Below are 17,774 nucleotides of genomic sequence, written 5' to 3'. Positions count from 1 at the left end.
TCTATGTGTGTGTGTGTCTCTGCATGTGTCACTGTGTCTGTGTGTGTCTGTGTGTCTCTGCATGTGTCACTGTGTCTGTGTGTGTGTCTGTGTGTCTGTGTCTCTGCATGTGTCACTGTGTCTGTGTGTGTGTGTCTGTGTGTGTGTGTGTCTGTGTGTCTGTGTGTCTCTGCATGTGTCACTGTGTGTGTGTCTGTGTGTGTCTGTGTGTGTGTCTGTGTGTCTGTGTGTGTCTGTGTGTCTCTGCATGTTTCACTGTGTCTGTGTGTGTGTGTCTCTGCATGTGTCACTGTGTCTGTGTGTGTGTGTCTGTGTGTGTTGTCTCTGCATGTGTCACTGTGTCTGTGTGTGTGTGTCTGTGTGTGTGTCTCTGCATGTGTCACTGTGTCTGTGTGTGTGTGTCTGTGTGTGTGTGTGTCTCTGCATGTGTCACTGTGTCTGTGTGTGTGTGTCTGTGTGTGTCTGTGTGTCCCTGCATGTGTCACTGTGTGTGTCTGTGTCTGTGTGTGTGTGTGTCTGTGTGTGTGTCTGTCTGTATGTGTCTGTCTGTGTGTGTCTGTCTGTGTGTGTCTGTCTGTGTGTGTGTGTCAGTGTGTGTCTGTGTGTGTGTCTGTGTGTCTCTGCATGTGTCACTGTGTCTGTGTGTGTCTGTGTGTCTGTGTGTGCCTGTGTGTCTCTGCATGTGTCACTGTGTCTGTGTGTGTGTGTCTGTGTGTCTCTGCATGTGTCACTGTGTCTGTGTGTGTGTGTCTGTGTGTGTGTGTGTCTCTGCATGTGTCACTGTGTCTGTGTGTGTCTGCATGTGTCACTGTGTCTGTGTGTGTCTGTGTGTCTCTGTCACTGTGTCTGTGTGTCTGTGTGTGTGTGTGTCTGTGTGTGTGTGTCTGTGTGTCTCTGCATGTGTCACTGTGTCTGTGTGTGTGTGTCTGTGTGTGTCTGTGTGTGTCTGCATGTGTCACCGTGTCTGTGTGTGTCTGCATGTGTCACTGTGTCTGTGTGTGTGTCTGTGTGTCTGCATGTGTCACCGTGTCTGTGTGTGTCTGCATGTGTCACTGTGTCTGTGTGTGTGTGTCTGTGTGTGTGTGTGTCTGTGTGTGTGTGTCTGTGTGTCTCTGCATGTGTCACTGTGTCTGTGTGTCTGTGTGTGTGTGTCTCTGCATGTGTCACTGTGTCTGTGTGTCTCTGCATGTGTCACTGTGTCTGTGTGTGTGTGTCTGCATGTGTCACCGTGTCTGTGTGTGTCTGCATGTGTCACTGTGTCTGTGTGTGTGTCTGTGTGTCTGTATGTGTCACTGTGTGTGTGTCTGTGTGTGTCTGTGTGTGTCTGCATGTGTCACTGTGTCTGTGTGTGTGTCTCTGCATGTGTCACTGTGTCTGTGTGACTGCCAAGTTGTCCTTATTTTCGTTGCCTTCTGATGAGTCCAGCAGAGACACTCCCTGCACACCGGGTCGCACAAAGACAAAGATCCCCGTGTAGCTTTAACAGACTGTAGGGGCAAGTGCTGTTAGCGAGTAGCACCTATGAAGGCCGGCACGGCACACGAGGGGGTGGGTGGCCAGCACCACTCCCGGCCGCCTTTGTCTCCCCAGTGCCCGATGATGCTGGATGCAATTACCAGCGAAACGTCGTGCTACTCAAACATTGTAAATGTTGTGGTTTCACGCTTCAACACACCGGTGGGCTAAAGCAGTGAACTCTTTTGTCTTTTGTCAACGTGACAATTTTTTACTGATTGGCCGTGTCGGGTGGTGGAGGGTTACGACACATTTATAAATAACGCAGCGATCTCACCCAAAACACGTTGATTACGAATAATAAGCCTGCTACGAGTTAAACTGAGCAGTTACGTTGTGACCAGTGTAGCTACTAGCCTGGTGGTCACCGACACAGCTTGTAATTCTGTTAAGGGGAAAGTTACCCCGTGTGTTGGAACTGAATCAATGTGTTGCCTCCAAGGCAGTTGAACCCATCGCACTTACAGTTTACAATCCTGTTGCCGGCTTCTCCATTTAAATACTCCCACAAACGCCTTCGCCGAGAGAATGAACGCCGGCGCGGGATTTGGCGGGGAAACCAAAACCGCCGCCGTTTCGGATAAAAAAGGCCCTGGCACGTCCCGCTCACTTTGCCGTCGGGGGGAATGTCTGTGGCGTCGCTATCGAAGCGCACGGAGGGGCGGACGAGTGACGGGGGGTCGTGTACCGTGCGGTGGCGCCAACCGAGCGGTGGCACTCGCTCACGGTGGCACCGGGCTCTGCAGGGTGTGCAGGATCCTGCGCGCCTTCTCCGTCATCAACGCTTGGTCCTCCGTCTTGCCGCACGCCACCGCCTCCCACTCCTCGCTCATCTGTGCGGGCGGGGGGTCAAAGATTGTCACCGCCGCGTCACCAACCCTCGCTACCCTGTCAGATCCAATGCTGCTGCTGCTGCACTATTAGACACTCACATTTAAGTGGAATAAAAACATCTTCATATATACCATGTATCGTCGATGCAGCCAATGGTGACTGGGCTGTTACCCTCAAACTCATTATACAAGATCGTGTGTTGCTTGACGGGTGCGATGTATAAATGTGAGTATGAATGATATTATTGTAAGACCCAGGATGGCATCTGTACTGGCCCAATGCTGACACAGGCCTCAGCTCTCTGTGCCACCAAGCTCCCTCAGGAGATTGTCAGTCCACGTGTGGCAACGTTGCCTTTAGCACAACACCATCATCATCATTATTATTTCAACTGAAAATAATTCATGGTGTAGTTGGGAGCTGAAAACACAAAGATATGGAAACAATCTGAATCGACAAGCTTTGCACCGGGTGCATGAATCGTATTAAGTAACTAATGTCGCTCACTCTCAAGCAGCAGGCGCGTCGCGTGGAAGAGGCGCATTGCAGCCCAATAATGAAACGCAAAAAATAGCACACACACAAAAAGGTGATTCATACTAATTATGGCAAGCGATGTCATGATTGTAATGAGTGTGTATGTGCAATTCAAGCATGCATGCACTGCTGTGTGGGAACAAACAAAAAGAGATAATTAGTGTTGCTTTCCAGCACTGCACTATGGCTAATGACAGCTCATTATTATAACAGATGAGAATGGTCCCAGCCACAAGGAGAGTGGCACGGAGCGTGCACATCCTGAGACAAGCACGCTGCTGCTCCGCAGTGGCAGAGCGGGGAGAGATCATTCAAACTCTGCACTCACATCGATTGTATTGGTAAAGAGACAATAGCAAAAATTGGTTTTCTGTATCGACACAAGCACTGCTTCCCCCCCTATGTTCCGCTTGGAATTGATCAAAGCTACCGTACTGCCTCTACTTGATTCCTGTGACATCGTGTATAAATCAGCCCCAAGTACTGTACTGAAGAAGCTTGACTCAAAATGTATCACTCGGCCTTAAGATTTGCATTGAACTGCCCATATAGGACTCACCACTGAGATCTCTACATTGGGTCAAACTTAACGTCTCTTAATGATCGACGGCTTGTGCACCAGATCTTATTTATTCACGATGCACTTACAAGAAATCAGCAGACTACCTGCCGGATCTCCTCGCTGTTTCGAAGAACAAATGTGACCTCAGGTCTTTGCTCATTTATCAGCTTCACGTTCCTTATCGCCGTACAAATACTGGAGGAAGGGCCTTTGCTATTGATGCCGCCAGGGTCTGGAATGCTATCGCCAATAAATTGCAACTTGGATCACTACCTCTGAGATCTTCACTCAAACTGCTCTAGAGGAGTTGTACGCCCATAGCTGCCACTGCTATTCAGAATGGCCTGCAATCAAATGTATCATTCTGGATGACCGCTGCAAAGTATGATCTTGAGTTTTGATTATGGTGTGCTGATCATTAAAGGTGTATTGAAAAATTTAGATTCTGCTACTGATACTCCTGCTGTTATGGAGCGACTCATGCAGCCAACTATGGCTGCAAAGTTTGGTCGTACATGTTATGTATCTCGTTTATTGTTACATTTGAATCACAGTTCCTGTGAACACTTTTACATTGTTTTCATAGCTTTATTTTGGTGATTTTGAAAACGTTTTGGTTTAGCCATATTTGTTTTTTTATAGTACAGAGTTAGCCTGATAACTTGAATCTAAATTGTCTTATGGGTGTTATTGTTTGACTTGCATCCCGCTGGGATTTTTTGCACACAGCGTTGAAACACGGTGGTTTTGTGTGCAGTCGGAAAGACAGCGTCAAATCAGACGTCATTCAGACGCTGTCTTTCCGACAGACCTGTTCTTCACCTGAGGACGGCTGCTTGCGTTGTGGCCGAAACGTCGTGAGAATTGTATTTTATTATGTTTTGTTTTTATTGTTTTATTATTTCCCTTCTACGTGATGACTTTACCGAAAGAAGCAAGAAGACGAACTAAACTGTGCTTATTTGACCAGCTAGGGCCCGCTGAGCTGTATAGCTCTTCTTCAGAAGCGGCTTGGCCACAAACTGCAGCTCGACAAAAGTGGCTCGTCGTCACGTGGAGATGTTTCGCAGCCGAACACTGTACATGCACGCCGACTCCAAATGTGGAGGGAGAAACCCGAGGACCTGGAGTAAAATCCACGGGGAGAGAGACACACAAACTCCAAATAAACAGCAGGTGTCAGGTATGGGATAGAAGCCACAACCTTCTACATCCCTGGCGAGGGAGTTAACGTCTCCTGGCCACCGCGGCGCTGCAATCGCCGTGTGGTGAAGGTGCTCACCTTCCAGGGGTTACCGGTTTTGGCCGAGCGGAGGCCGGTGAATCTCCCCGGGGTGTCCTGCAACGAGGACGCATCCTTCCCCAGCAGCTCCAGCAGCTCCTGCAGCACCAGCTGGGAAGGTGTCTGAGGCTGCAAACGACCCAATTACGCAATGGGATTATGCACCCAGCACCATTGCTCTCGAATGCAAAAACTTAGCAGGAACCCTCCTGGCAAAAAGTGTCTCCAGACCTTAATCCCATAGAAAATCTGTGGAGGGAGCTGAAGGTTCGAGTTGCCAAACGTCAGCCTCGAAACCTTAATGACTTGGAGAAGATCTGCAAAGAGGAGTGGGACAAAATCCCTCCTGAGATGTGTGCAAACCTGGTGGCCAACTACAAGAAACGTCTGACCTCTGTGATTGCCAACAAGGGTTGTGTCACCAAGTACTAAGTCATGTTTTGCAGAGGGGGTCAAATACTTATTTCCCTCATTAAAATGCAAATCAATTTATAACATTTTTGACTTGCGTCTTTCTGGATTTTGTTGTTATTCTGTCTCTCACTGTTCAAATAAACCTACCATTACAATTATAGACTGATCATTTCTTTGTCAGTGGGAAAACGTACAAAATCAGCAGGGGATCAACTACTTGTTTCCCTCACTGTACTCCTGCCATGTATCATCAAATTGCCGGCACCACGTGACTCTGTGCTACAGCCTTGTAAGAGAAAGCACATGTTCTTGCTGTGCACCAGAGTGAGTCACGGGGGGACTACCGCCATCGTTTTCTGAGGACTGCTTAGCTCTATGAGACCTCCTTTACCAGTGGCAAGATAGTGATAGGTTTTTACCCTTTCAACTGGTACAAAAACTGACACCTTTATACAAGGGATCATGTTGTGTACCAGTTGAAAGGGTAAAAACCTATTACTATATTTTGCCACTGGTAAAGGAGATGTCTCATAGTGTAAATGCTTACCCTGAGCTCGCAATACTCTGATGGTGCGCTGTCTTTGAGTTGTACGCCTGTTGGCGTCATCTGGTCCAACACCAATGGAGACTAGGCTCTAAGAAAAGCTGTCTCGGGTGTGGACCAATCAACTTCAAGGACAGTGCATATCATTATTATCATTATCAGAGTTGTTTCTTTTTGTTTGCATTTTGACTGCTTGTGTTGTGGTTATTGCAAACATGATGCCTTGTATAAAGGTGTCAGTTTTTGTACCAGTTGAAAGGGTAAAAACCCATCACCATATTTTGCCACTGCTAAAGGAGATGTCTCATAGTGTAAACGCCTTGAGTGCGCCCAATCTTGCCAAATCTCTCAGAATCCAGATGGGATTGAGGGCCCAGATAGTCCTTGGATGGGCAAACCACCATGGACCAGTGTTCTAAGCTGTGGGGCTTGCGTGGTGGGCAGCAGAGGCCCACGCAGCAACATCCGTTGTTGAACTGCGCATTTAAACGACCACCTCTTTGCTCGCCTCTTGCACTGAAGTATGGTCAGCCCAAGACCCGCACAGACGAGGCCATCATCCAGCAGCCGATTAACAAATGGGTTGTAGGCACACATATCATAACTACAAATGCTGATGATCACAAGATGTTAACTACCTCGCCTGGCATACAGGAGGTCGTGGATTCCATCCCGACCCTGATGCCTGCTGCTGTATATTTGGAGTTTGCGTGTCTCTCTCTCATCATCATCACGGTGGCTAGGAGATGTTAACTACCTCGCCTGGTATACAGAAGGTCGCGGATTCCATCCCGACCCTGACGCCTGCTGCTGTATATTTGGAGTTTGCGTGTCTCTCTCTCATCATCATCACGGTGGCTAGGAGATGTTAACTACCTCGCCTGGTATACAGAAGGTCGCGGATTCCATCCCGACCCTGACGCCTGCTGCTGTATATTTGGAGTTTGCGTGTCTCTCTCTCATCATCATCACGGTGGCTAGGAGATGTTAACTACCTCGCCTGGTATACAGAAGGTCGCGGATTCCATCCCAACCCTGACGCCTGCTGCTGTATATGTGGAGTTTGCATGTGTCTCCCCGTGGTCGCGTGGATTTTTCTCCGGGTACTCCGGCTTTTCCCTCCACATTTAGAAACGTGATCTCGAGTATTTGGCTGCTATAATTTCGACACGATGATGATGACGATGATGATGATGAGCCCCTTCGTTGGGCTGTCATGTGCAATGGCCAGGTCACTTCTGAGAAAGAGGCACACAACTCGGCGGAGCCCTTAGCTGGTGAAATAGAAAATAGTTTAATAGTTTACTACGGGTCGACGTACGGCGAGCGTGAAAACAAACGCTGAATAACCATCATAGCCCTCACCATCAGCTTGACGGGGCCGTACTTGCTCTCATGGGCTGCCAGCGCTTGCTTGACCGGCGTGGGGGTGCGGGGCGGTCCCAGGATGGAGCGCCGGATGTTGGAAGTGCGGCAGCTGTCAGCGGTGACAAAAGAGCGGCCTGCCGCGTAATCCCGTACGGCAGAAACGTTCGTGGCAGCAAACATCGTCAGTTTCTCTTCCGATTCTGTTCCGGTGACGTGCGTGCACATCCTCAAAATGACACCACCGGAAGGAAAACTAAAATAAAACAACTTTTTCGGTACCGAGGCTCCCACAAGGCCATGCGGGAGGGGGGCGTGTGGCACAGTTTGGCTGCCAGCTGTTGTAGAGTGGCGGTGGTCGTGTCGCGATGGTTTGTCTGCGGTGAGTAACAATGTCTTTAAAAACAACGGTGTTACGCTTCTCGCAAGTTCTGAGATTTAGTGGTCAACGGGACACCCACCACCCTGCAACTTGCAGATGTCTCGGAACGGTGAAAGGCTTCGCTTGCAAAGAATAGGAATGTCCCAAGGTGGTGAGGTTACTCAGTTAGCTGAGCCGGCACCACTGATATCCTGGGTTTGGATCTGGATTTCATCCATCCGACATGAAACCAGCCGGGTTCTCAAGGGGTGTGGTGATGTTCTCAGCACAACTGCACACGGAAACAGTCCTTCACGATAAATTAGTTCTCCCATCAATTTGAGTAAATTTCAGCTCACACAATGCCTGTCATGCGATGAACCTCAATATCAAACATTCACTTTGAGAATGAGAAATGTCGCCACACCAGGAAGGAACAGGGGAAAGTAGAAACAGAGGGGTGGAGGAACAGAGGGGTGGAGGGACAGAGGGGTGGAGGGACAGAGGGGTGGAGGGACAGAGGGGTGGAGGATCAGAGGAGTGGAGGGACAGAGGGGTGGAGGATCAGAGGGGTGGAGGAACAGAGGGGTGGAGGATCAGAGGGGTGGAGGAACAGAGGGGTGGAGGGACAGAGGGGTGGAGGGACAGAGGGGTGGAGGAACAGAGGGGTGGAGGGACAGAGGGGTGGAGGGACAGAGGGGTGGAGGATCAGAGGGGTGGAGGGACAGAGGGGTGGAGGAACAGAGGGGTGGAGGGACAGAGGGGTGGAGGAACAGAGGGGTGGAGGAACAGAGGGGTGGAGGGACAGAGGGGTGGAGGGACAGAGGGGTGGAGGAACAGAGGGGTGGAGGGACAGAGGGGTGGAGGGACAGAGGGGTGGAGGGACAGAGGGGTGGAGGAACAGAGGGGTGGAGGGACAGAGGGGTGGAGGGACAGAGGGGTGGAGGAACAGAGGGGTGGAGGATCAGAGGGGTGGAGGGACAGAGGGGTGGAGGGACAGAGGGGTGGAGGGACAGAGGGGTGGAGGGACAGAGGGGTGGAGGGACAGAGGGGTGGAGGATCAGAGGGGTGGAGGGACAGAGGGGTGGAGGGACAGAGGGGTGGAGGGACAGAGGGGTGGAGGGACAGAGGGGTGGAGGGACAGAGGGGTGGAGGGACAGAGGGGTGGAGGGACAGAGGGGTGGAGGGACAGAGGGGTGGAGGGACAGAGGGGTGGAGGGACAGAGGGGTGGAGGAACAGAGGGGTGGAGGAACAGAGGGGTGGAGGAACAGAGGGGTGGGGGAACAGAGGGGTGGAGGGACAGAGGGGTGGAGGGACAGAGGGGTGGAGGAACAGAGGAGTGGAGGGACAGAGGGGTGGAGGGACAGAGGGGTGGAGGGACAGAGGGGTGGAGGAACAGAGGGGTGGAGGAACAGAGGGGTGGAGGAACAGAGGGGAGGAGGAACAGAGGGGTGGAGGACAGAGGGGTGGAGGAACAGAGGGGTGGAGGAACAGAGGGGAGGAGGAACAGAGGAGTGGAGGGACAGAGGGGTGGAGGGACAGAGGGGTGGAGGAACAGAGGGGAGGAGGAACAGAGGAGTGGAGGGACAGAGGGGTGGAGGATCAGAGGGGTGGAGGAACAGAGGGGTGGAGGGACAGAGGGGTGGAGGAACAGAGGGGTGGAGGATCAGAGGGGTGGAGGGACAGAGGGGTGGAGGAACAGAGGGGAGGAGGGACAGAGGAGTGGAGGGACAGAGGGGAGGAGGGACAGAGGGGTGGAGGAACAGAGGAGTGGAGGGACAGAGGGGTGGAGGGACAGAGGGGTGGAGGAACAGAGGGGTGGAGGAACAGAGGGGTGGAGGAACAGAGGGGTGGAGGATCAGAGGGGTGGAGGAACAGAGGGGTGGAGGAACAGAGGGGAGGAGGGACAGAGGAGTGGAGGGACAGAGGGGAGGAGGGACAGAGGGGTGGAGGAACAGAGGAGTGGAGGGACAGAGGGGTGGAGGGACAGAGGGGTGGAGGGACAGAGGGGTGGAGGATCAGAGGGGTGGAGGAACAGAGGGGTGGAGGGACAGAGGGGTGGAGGATCAGAGGGGTGGAGGATCAGAGGGGTGGAGGAACAGAGGGGTGGAGGAACAGAGGGGAGGAGGGACAGAGGAGTGGAGGGACAGAGGGGAGGAGGGACAGAGGGGTGGAGGAACAGAGGAGTGGAGGGACAGAGGGGTGGAGGGACAGAGGGGTGGAGGGACAGAGGGGTGGAGGATCAGAGGGGTGGAGGAACAGAGGGGTGGAGGAACAGAGGGGTGGAGGATCAGAGGGGTGGAGGGACAGAGGGGTGGAGGGACAGAGGGGTGGAGGATCAGAGGGGTGGAGGGACAGAGGGGTGGAGGAACAGAGGGGTGGAGGAACAGAGGGGTGGAGGGACAGAACAGAGGGGTGGAGGGACAGAGGGGTGGAGGGACAGAGGGGTGGAGGGACAGAGGGGTGGAGGATCAGAGGGGTGGAGGAACAGAGGGGTGGAGGGACAGAGGGGTGGAGGGACAGAACAGAGGGGTGGAGGATCAGAGGGGTGGAGGGACAGAGGGATGGAACAGAGGGGTGGAGGAACAGAGGGGAGGAGGAACAGAGGGGAGGAGGAACAGAGGGGAGAAGGATCAGAGGGGTGGAGGATCAGAGGGGTGGAGGATCAGAGGGGTGGAGGGTCAGAGGGGTGGAGGGTCAGAGGGGTGGAGGAACAGAGGGGTGGAGGAACAGGGCAGAGGGAACGTACGCTTTGCCACCACCCTTGGAGGGCTTTGGCGTGTGGTCCCTCTGCAGTGGCGTGGTGACCTCCACCTTGTGGCTGCACACAGGGGTAGAGGTGAGCGACGGGCACAAATCCACCTTCAAGTTCAGGAACTGCACGCACGGGGGGCACAACCACGCAGCGGCACCAATCGCGCAACGTCTGGCTCGAGGCTACCAACGTCCTCGAAATGAACGTATTTGACAGTACATCGGTGGTGCACGGTATAAAAAAAAGGCTTTTTTTCTCTCACAATTATTATTTCTTTTCCTGCGATTCGCAACCCCGGTCAGAAAATATTGCGTGGGAGTGGTGGTGGTGCGGCAAAATCAGTTCTCGTCATGCTGAAGCGGTCGGAAGGAGACGAATGTTATGAGCGGCCGTACAGCAACACCCAGCCTGATGAAGATTGGCTGGCCCAGTGTTCCAAAGGCAGATTTCACTAAACTTGGTCGGACGATTCCTCGATTCAACGGTACCCAAATCAATGGTCAACCTTGACCTGGGAATCGCGTCAATTGAAGACCGCTATACATATCTGCCGATTCAAATTTCCATTTCAGACTGTTTTACAGGGACCGGTGTGTTATGCTGCACCGGTGTACCGACAAAACGTCTAATTATCAGTATCAAGATCATCGCCCCCTCCTGGCAGACTAATGCCGATCCAGGTGCCGGGTCATCTTGGGCTGCATAGGCACAGCTGCCAATACGGGGATCTGTGTCGTGAAGTGATAGAGCACGCAAACTCCAAACGTACAGCAGGTGTCACGGTCGTCATCGAACCCACAACCTCCTGCATACCGGGCGAGGTAGTTAACATCTCCTAGCCACCGTGATGATGATAAGAGAGACACGCAAACTCCAAACGTACAGCAGGCGTCAGGGTCGGGATCGAACCCACAACCTCCTGAATACCGGGCGAGGTAGTTAACATCTCCTAGCCACCGTGATGATGATAAGAGAGACACGCAAACTCCAAACGTACAGCAGGCGTCAGGGTCGGGATCGAACCCACAAACTCCTGAATACCGGGCGAGGTAGTTAACATCTCCTAGCCACCGTGATGATGATAAGAGAGACACGCAAACTCCAAACGTACAGCAGGCGTCAGGGTCGGGATCGAACCCACAACCTCCTGAATACCGGGTGAGGTAGTTAACATCTCCTAGCCACCGTGATGATGATAAGAGAGACACGCAAACTCCAAACGTACAGCAGGCGTCAGGGTCGGGATCGAACCCACAAACTCCTGAATACCGGGCGAGGTAGTTAACATCTCCTAGCCACCGTGATGATGATAAGAGAGACACGCAAACTCCAAAAGTACAGCAGGCGTCAGGGTCGGGATCGAACCCACAACCTCCTGCATACCGGGCGAGGTAGTTAACATCTCCTAGCCACCGTGATGATGATAAGAGAGACACACAAACTCCAAACGTACAGCAGGCGTCAGGGTCGGGATCGAACCCACAACCTCCTGAATACTGGGCGAGGTAGTTAACAAGAAGCAGCAAAGGGGGTGGGGGGCCATGCTACCTGCGACGGGGAGAAGGGGAGCTTCTTGAGGGGCGTGCTTTTGCGAGTGTCCTGCGGTTCGCTCATCTCGTCCGTCAGCGGCGACGAGAAGGCGGGGGGGAGGAGTGGCTGAGCCCGCGCACGCTCCTGCGCCTCAGGATGGTGGGAGGGCTGCTGAACTTGACGGTGACCGTGGGCGTCGTCAGCAGAGGCACCTCCACCTCGGGAGTAATTTGCGGCAGCTGCTTCGAGTTGGCCTGGGAATGGAATACAAGGCAAGGGTCAATGTCACGTGTGATAGTAGGCCTCGGCAAGGTACGGTAAAAAATAGAATGTTTTTACCCTTTTATCTGGCAAATGCTTACCCTGAGCTCTCATACTCTGATGGTGCTTTGTCTTTGAGTTGTGCGCCTTTTGGCGTCATCTGGTCCAACTCCATATGAGACTAGGCTCTAAGGAAAGCTGTCTCGGGTGTGGACCAATCAACTTCAAGGACAGTGCACACATTATCAGAGTTATGTTTTTTATTTGCATTACGACTGCAGGTATTGTGGTCTATGCAAACATGACTCCTTGTAAAAAAAGGTGTCAGTTTTGTAGCCAGATAAAAGGGTAAAAAAACAATTATCAAGGTACGGTAAATTACCTATTTTACCGGGTAAAAGGGTAAAGGTTTCGACATGCCAAGGGGTAAGGTACAGGATAGGTTAAAGGTAGCTCAGAAGAATTACCTGGGAGGGTAAAGGTAGCACGAATTACCCGGTAAATACGGTACCTTGTTTACCGCTAAAAGCTCCGTGGCGCAGTCCGTGGCCTCCATTATAAATTGCGATCATTGATGTCGGACCAGATGGAGACGGTCCACGTCCTTGAGGCAGAGGCACTAGCGGACGAGGTCAAGGATGCCAGCAACGGCATCTTTGGGGTTGCTGCGAACAGCAATCGAAGGAGGCAGCGGCAAGCGTTCCCGTGGGAGCACACGCACCGTTGGATGGAGGGTGATCCCCGGCAAGGCAAGTGGTTTTCCACCCACACGAAGAACGCGTCGGGGTGGAAAGCCCACCTCAAGAAGCACCACGTGCTGGCACCAGGCGGCGGGGTCGGGTCGTTGGCGTCGGCGAGCCGCCTAAAGCAGCAAACTCTGAGCCGGCCAGCAATCCCGGATCGCCTCCTGGCAAAGTTTGAGAACGCGGCGGTTGATTTTGTTATCCGAGGCGCGATCTCTGTGGAGGAGCCGCCGGCAGCGACAAGTTCCAGCCCTTGGTCAGCAGCACATTGACGCAGGGATACGAGGCCCGTCGATGGTTGACGAGATCGCCATCGACCACCGGGACGAGGAGGTCATGGAGGGCCGTGTCGTCGACAGCCTCAACGCCCGATTCCAGAGTATTCTATCTGAATAAAGCGCTCTACCTACAGTTTTTACCGTTATAACACCTTGTTCACGTGTTGTAGTACCCCAGTAATGTCCCTGTAATTGGGTTATTTGCATGGGGTAAGGGTAAAAGGTAGGGTAAAGGTAGGCTCGTTTTTTTTACCGTTTAACTTTGACCTTACCTTGCCGAGGGCTATGTAATAGCAATAACACCGCGTTATGTTTGCAAGCCGCTGTTGTTGCAAGTCGCAGATTAAGCCTCGCGGCACACGGAGGCACGGAAGACACCACAGCCAAAGTGGGAGGCAGTCAGAACCGGCGCCAATAATTGCAAACGATAGTCGTGATATTGGGATGCTTGACCAACTCCATTCTCGAGTGTTGTTGATGCACGTGGGAGGGGACCAGAGTACACCCACGGAAACATCGCGGGCGCCAGAGGCCGCGCTCTTCATTGCCAGGGCCGCGAGGCCACTGACGGCCCCCGACACAGTCGAGGAGACACAAACAGTGAAAATACCCCTCCCCCCATGTCATCAAACGTGCGGCGTCCCTCCTCGCACTGACGATGTCTTGTCGGCGAAAGTGGGCCCTCCTGTGAAGATGACGAGTCAAGAACATTGCGCTAAGGGGTAACGCCGCTAACGGAGGGAAGAGACGCAGAGAAGGGCTGCGTGCAGAACGAGAGAGAGCCAGAGAGAGAGAGCGAGAGAGGTGGGGGTTTAACATAAAGCCAAGTTAAAAAATTTACAAAAATTACGAAATGATGAACGAAGCAAAGTACCGAATACACCGAGCATCTTCTTGTTTCCACTGATCGTAAACAAAACGAGACGGAGAGAGAGAGAGGTGGTGGGGGGGAGAGAGAGAGACAGTGCGAGTGCGACGTACGGGCGTGCCGGGATGACCGTCTCTTCCAGCAGCTCGGCCAGCTCATCGAGTCCTCGAAAAGCATTTCGTGGACAGACACGAGCGCAGGTAGCGAGAGACGCGACGAGATGGTGACCACCGGGACACGGACGAGACACGGGCACACGCTGACGCAGCAGTCAAGGAGACGTGACGCGTCACTCGCAATGAGGCTGAGCGACGAGACGCAAAGTCGCGCTCACCGGCGGTGACGTCACAGCGCGCGGCGGTGACGTCACAGCGCGCGGCGATAACGTCACAGCGCACGGCGGTGACGTCACAGCGCACGGCGGTGACGTCACAGCGCACGGCGGTGACGTCACAGCGCGCGGCTGTGGGCGTAAGTCGGCGGGGGACGTCCGTTGGTGACGTCACGCGATTTTGGCGCGTCCATTCGAGGCACAGGAAATCAGGAGATCCAGTCCGGGAAAAGGGAATCCAGTCCGGGTCATAGGAAGTCAACACAGGCAGACCGAGTCCAGTCCAGGAACAGTGAATCCGGTCCGGGCATAGGAAGTCCAGTCCGGGCATAGTGAGTCCAGTCCGGGCATAGTGAGTCCACTCCAGGCATAGGGAGTCCAGTCCGGACATAGGAAGTCCAGTCCGGGCATAGTGAGTCCAAGTCCGGGCATAGAAAGTCCAGTCCGGACATAGGAAGTCCAGTCCGGGCATAGTGAGTCCAGTCCGGGCATAGGAAGTCCAGTCCGGACATAGTGAAAGTGAGTCCAGTCCGGGCATAGGGAGTCCAAGTCCGGGCATAGGAAGTCCAGTCCGGGCATAGTGAAAGTGAGTCCAGTCCGGGCATAGGAAGTCCAGTCCGGGCACAGTGAATCCAGTCCGGGTCACAGGAAGTCCAGTCCGGGCACAGTGAATCCAGTCCGGTTCACAGGAAGTCCAGTCCGGGCACAGTGAATCCAGTCCGGGTCACAGGAAGTCCCCACAGGCAGAGCGCGTGGAGTCTGTTGGGGGGGAGTGACGTTTCTGCTGTTCCCGCTTCACGGCAAAGTGGCGCTGTGGAGGTGAGCAGAGAGCAGCCACTCACCAATGTGTAGAGTCACATTGGTGAGTCTGTGGGGAGTGGGTGGGGGGGGGGTGAGTGGGTGGTGGGGTGAGTGGGGTGAGTGGTGGGGTGAGTGTGTGGTGAGTGGGTGGTGGGGTGAGTGGTGGGGTGAGTGTGTGGTGAGTGGGGTGAGTGTGTGGTGAGTGGGGTGAGTGGTGGGGTGAGTGGGTGGTTGGGTGAGTGGTGGGTGAGTGGTGGGGTGAGTGGGTGGTGGGGTGAGTCTGTGGGGAGTGGGTGGTGGGGTGAGTGTGTGGTGAGTGAGGTGAGTGTGTGGTGAGTGGGTGGTGAGTGGGGTGAGTGGGTGGTGGGGTGAGTGTGTGGTGAGTGGGTGGTGAGTGGGGTGAGTGTTTGGTGAGTGGGTGGTTGGGTGAGTGGTGGGTGAGTGGTGTGGTGAGTGGGTGGTTGGGTGAGTGGGGTGAGTGTGTGGTGAGTGGGTGGTTGGGTGAGTGGGTGGTTGGTGGGGTGAGTGGGTGGTTGGGTGAGTGGTGGGTGTGTGGTGGGGTGAGTGGGTGGTGAGTGGGGTGAGTGTGTGGTTGGGTGAGTGGTGGGTGAGTGGTGGGGTGAGTGTGTGGGGTGAGTGCGTGGTGAGTGGGTGGTTGGGTGAGTGGTGGGTGAGTGGTGGGGTGAGTGGGTGGTGGGGTGAGTCTATGGGGAGTGGGTGGTGGGGTGAGTGGGTGGTGGGGTGAGTGGTGGGGTGAGTGTGTGGTGAGTGGGGTGATTGGGTGAGTGGTGGGGTGAATGTGTGGTGAGTGGGGTGAGTGTGTGGTGAGTGGGTGGTGAGTGGGTGGTGGGGTGAGTGGTGGGGTGAGTGGGGTGATTGGGTGAGTGGTGGGTGGTGTGTGGGGTGAGTGGGTGGTGAGTGGGGTGAGTGGGTGGTGAGTGGGTGGTTGGGTGAGTGTGTGGTGAGTGGGTGGTGAGTGGGGTGAGTCTGTGGGGAGTGGGTGGTGGGGTGAGTGGTGGGGTGAGTGTGTGGTGAGTGGGGTGAGTGTGTGGTGGGTGGGGTGAGTGTGTGGTGAGGGGGTTGTGAGTGGGGTGAGTGGGTGGTGAGTGGGTGGTGGGGTGAGTGTGTGGTGAGTGGGTGGTGGGGTGAGTGGTGGGGTGAGTGTGTGGTGAGTGGGGTGAGTGTGTGGTGAGTGGGTGGTGGGGTGAGTGGTGGGTGAGTGTGTGGTGAGTGGGGTGAGTGGGTGGTGGGGTGAGTGGTGGGGTGAGTGGTGGGGTGAGTGTGTGGTGAGTGGGGTGAGTGTGTGGTGAGTGAGTGATGGGGTGAGTGGTGGGGTGAGTGTGTGGAGAGTGGGGTGAGTGTGTGGTGAGTGGGTGGTGGGGTGAGTGGTGGGTGAGTGTGTGGTGAGTGGGGTGAGTGGGTGGTGGGGTGAGTGGTGGGGTGAGTGGTGGGGTGAGTGTGTGGTGAGTGTGGTGTGTGGTGAGTGAGTGGTGGGGTGAGTGGTGGGGTGAGTGTGTGGTGAGTGGGATGAGTGTGTGGTGAGTGGGTGGTGGGGTGAGTGGTGGGGTGAGTGTGTGGTGAGTGGGGTGAGTGTGTGGTGAGTGGGTGGTGGGGTGAGTGGGGTGAGGGTGTGGTGAGTGGGTGGTTGGGTGAGTGGTGGGATGAGTGGGTGGTGGGGTGAGTCTATGGGGAGTGGGTGGTGGGGTGAGTGGTGGGGTGAGTGGGTGGTGGGGTGAGTGGGGTGATTGTGTGGTGAGTGGGGTGATTGGGTGAGTGGTGGGGTGAGTGGTGGGGTGAGTGGTGGGGTGAGTGGGTGGTTGGGTGAGTGGTGGGTGAGTGGTGGGGCGAGTGGGTGGTGGGGTGAGTCTATGGGGAGTGGGTGGTGGGGTGAGTGTGTGGTGAGTGGGTGGTGGGGTGAGTGGTGGGTGAGTGTGTGGTGAGTGGGGTGAGTGGGTGGTGGGGTGAGTGGTGGGGTGAGTGGTGGGGTGAGTGTGTGGTGAGTGGGATGAGTGTGTGGTGAGTGGGTGGTGGGGTGAGTGGTGGGGTGAGTGTGTGGTTAGTGGGATGAGTGTGTGGTGAGTGGGTGGTGGGGTGAGTGGTGGGGTGAGTGTGTGGTGAGTGGGGTGAGTGTGTGGTGAGTAGGTGGTGGGGTGAGTGGGGTGAGGGTGTGGTGAGTGGGTGGTTGGGTGAGTGGTGGGATGAGTGGGTGGTGGGGTGAGTCTATGGGGAGTGGGTGGTGGGGTGAGTGGTGGGGTGAGTGGGTGGTGGGGTGAATGGGGTGATTGTGTGGTGAGTGGGGTGATTGGGTGAGTGGTGGGGTGAGTGGTGGGGTGAGTGGTGGGGTGAGTGGGTGGTTGGGTGAGTGGTGGGTGAGTGGTGGGGCGAGTGGGTGGTGGGGTGAGTCTATGGGGAGTGGGTGGTGGGGTGAGTGTGTGGTGAGTGGGTGGTGGGGTGAGTGGTGGGTGAGTGTGTGGTGAGTGGGGTGAGTGGGTGGTGGGGTGAGTGGTGGGGTGTGTGGTGAGTGTGTGGTGAGTGAGTGGTGGGGTGAGTGGTGGGGTGAGTGGTGGGGTGAGTGTGTGGTGAGTGGGATGAGTGTGTGGTGAGTGGGTGGTGGGGTGAGTGGTGGGGTGAGTGTGTGGTGAGTGGGGTGAGTGTGTGGTGAGTGGGTGGTGGGGTGAGTGGTGGGGTGAGTGTGTGGTGAGTGGGGTGAGTGTGTGGTGAGTGGGTGGTGGGGTGAGTGGGGTGAGGGTGTGGTGAGTGGGTGGTTGGGTGAGTGGTGGGATGAGTGGGTG

The 17,774-nt window shown here is 54.8% G+C and overlaps 1 protein-coding gene across 1 annotated transcript; it reads right to left on the bottom strand.

The window, feature by feature from the left end:
* Positions 1-1,190: 1,190 nt before the first annotated feature.
* Positions 1,191-12,700, bottom strand: LOC133362172 (myb-related protein A-like). Its single transcript, XM_061581124.1, has 7 exons — positions 12,683-12,700; positions 11,719-11,954; positions 10,165-10,292; positions 7,054-7,165; positions 4,731-4,859; positions 2,204-2,348; positions 1,191-1,437 (listed from the first exon to the last, which is right to left on the bottom strand). The coding sequence occupies exons 2-6, from the start codon at positions 11,782-11,784 to the stop codon at positions 2,238-2,240; spliced, it is 546 nt and encodes a 181-aa protein (XP_061437108.1). The 5' UTR covers positions 11,785-11,954; positions 12,683-12,700; the 3' UTR covers positions 1,191-1,437; positions 2,204-2,237.
* Positions 12,701-17,774: the final 5,074 nt, after the last annotated feature.

The sequence above is a fragment of the Lethenteron reissneri genome, unplaced genomic scaffold (assembly GCF_015708825.2).
Source record: "Lethenteron reissneri isolate LAM-NWPU_2019-01 unplaced genomic scaffold, ASM1570882v1 scaffold_1396, whole genome shotgun sequence".
In the NCBI taxonomy this organism is placed as follows: Eukaryota; Metazoa; Chordata; class Hyperoartia; order Petromyzontiformes; family Petromyzontidae; genus Lethenteron; species Lethenteron reissneri.
Note: the sequence above shows the minus strand (reverse complement) of the source record. Positions and strands in the feature narration are given on the sequence as shown.

Coding starts and splice junctions, on each gene's coding strand:
- LOC133362172 (XM_061581124.1), bottom strand. CDS start 11,784: ATGAGCGAACCGCAGGACACTCGCAAAAGCACGCCCCTCAAGAAGCTC. Junction 10,293..11,718: donor TCCCCTTCTCCCCGTCGCAG/GTAGCATGGCCC, acceptor CCGTGCGTGCAG/TTCCTGAACTTGAAGGTGGA. Junction 7,166..10,164: donor TCCAAGGGTGGTGGCAAAGC/GTACGTTCCCTC, acceptor CACCGCTGACAG/CTGCCGCACTTCCAACATCC.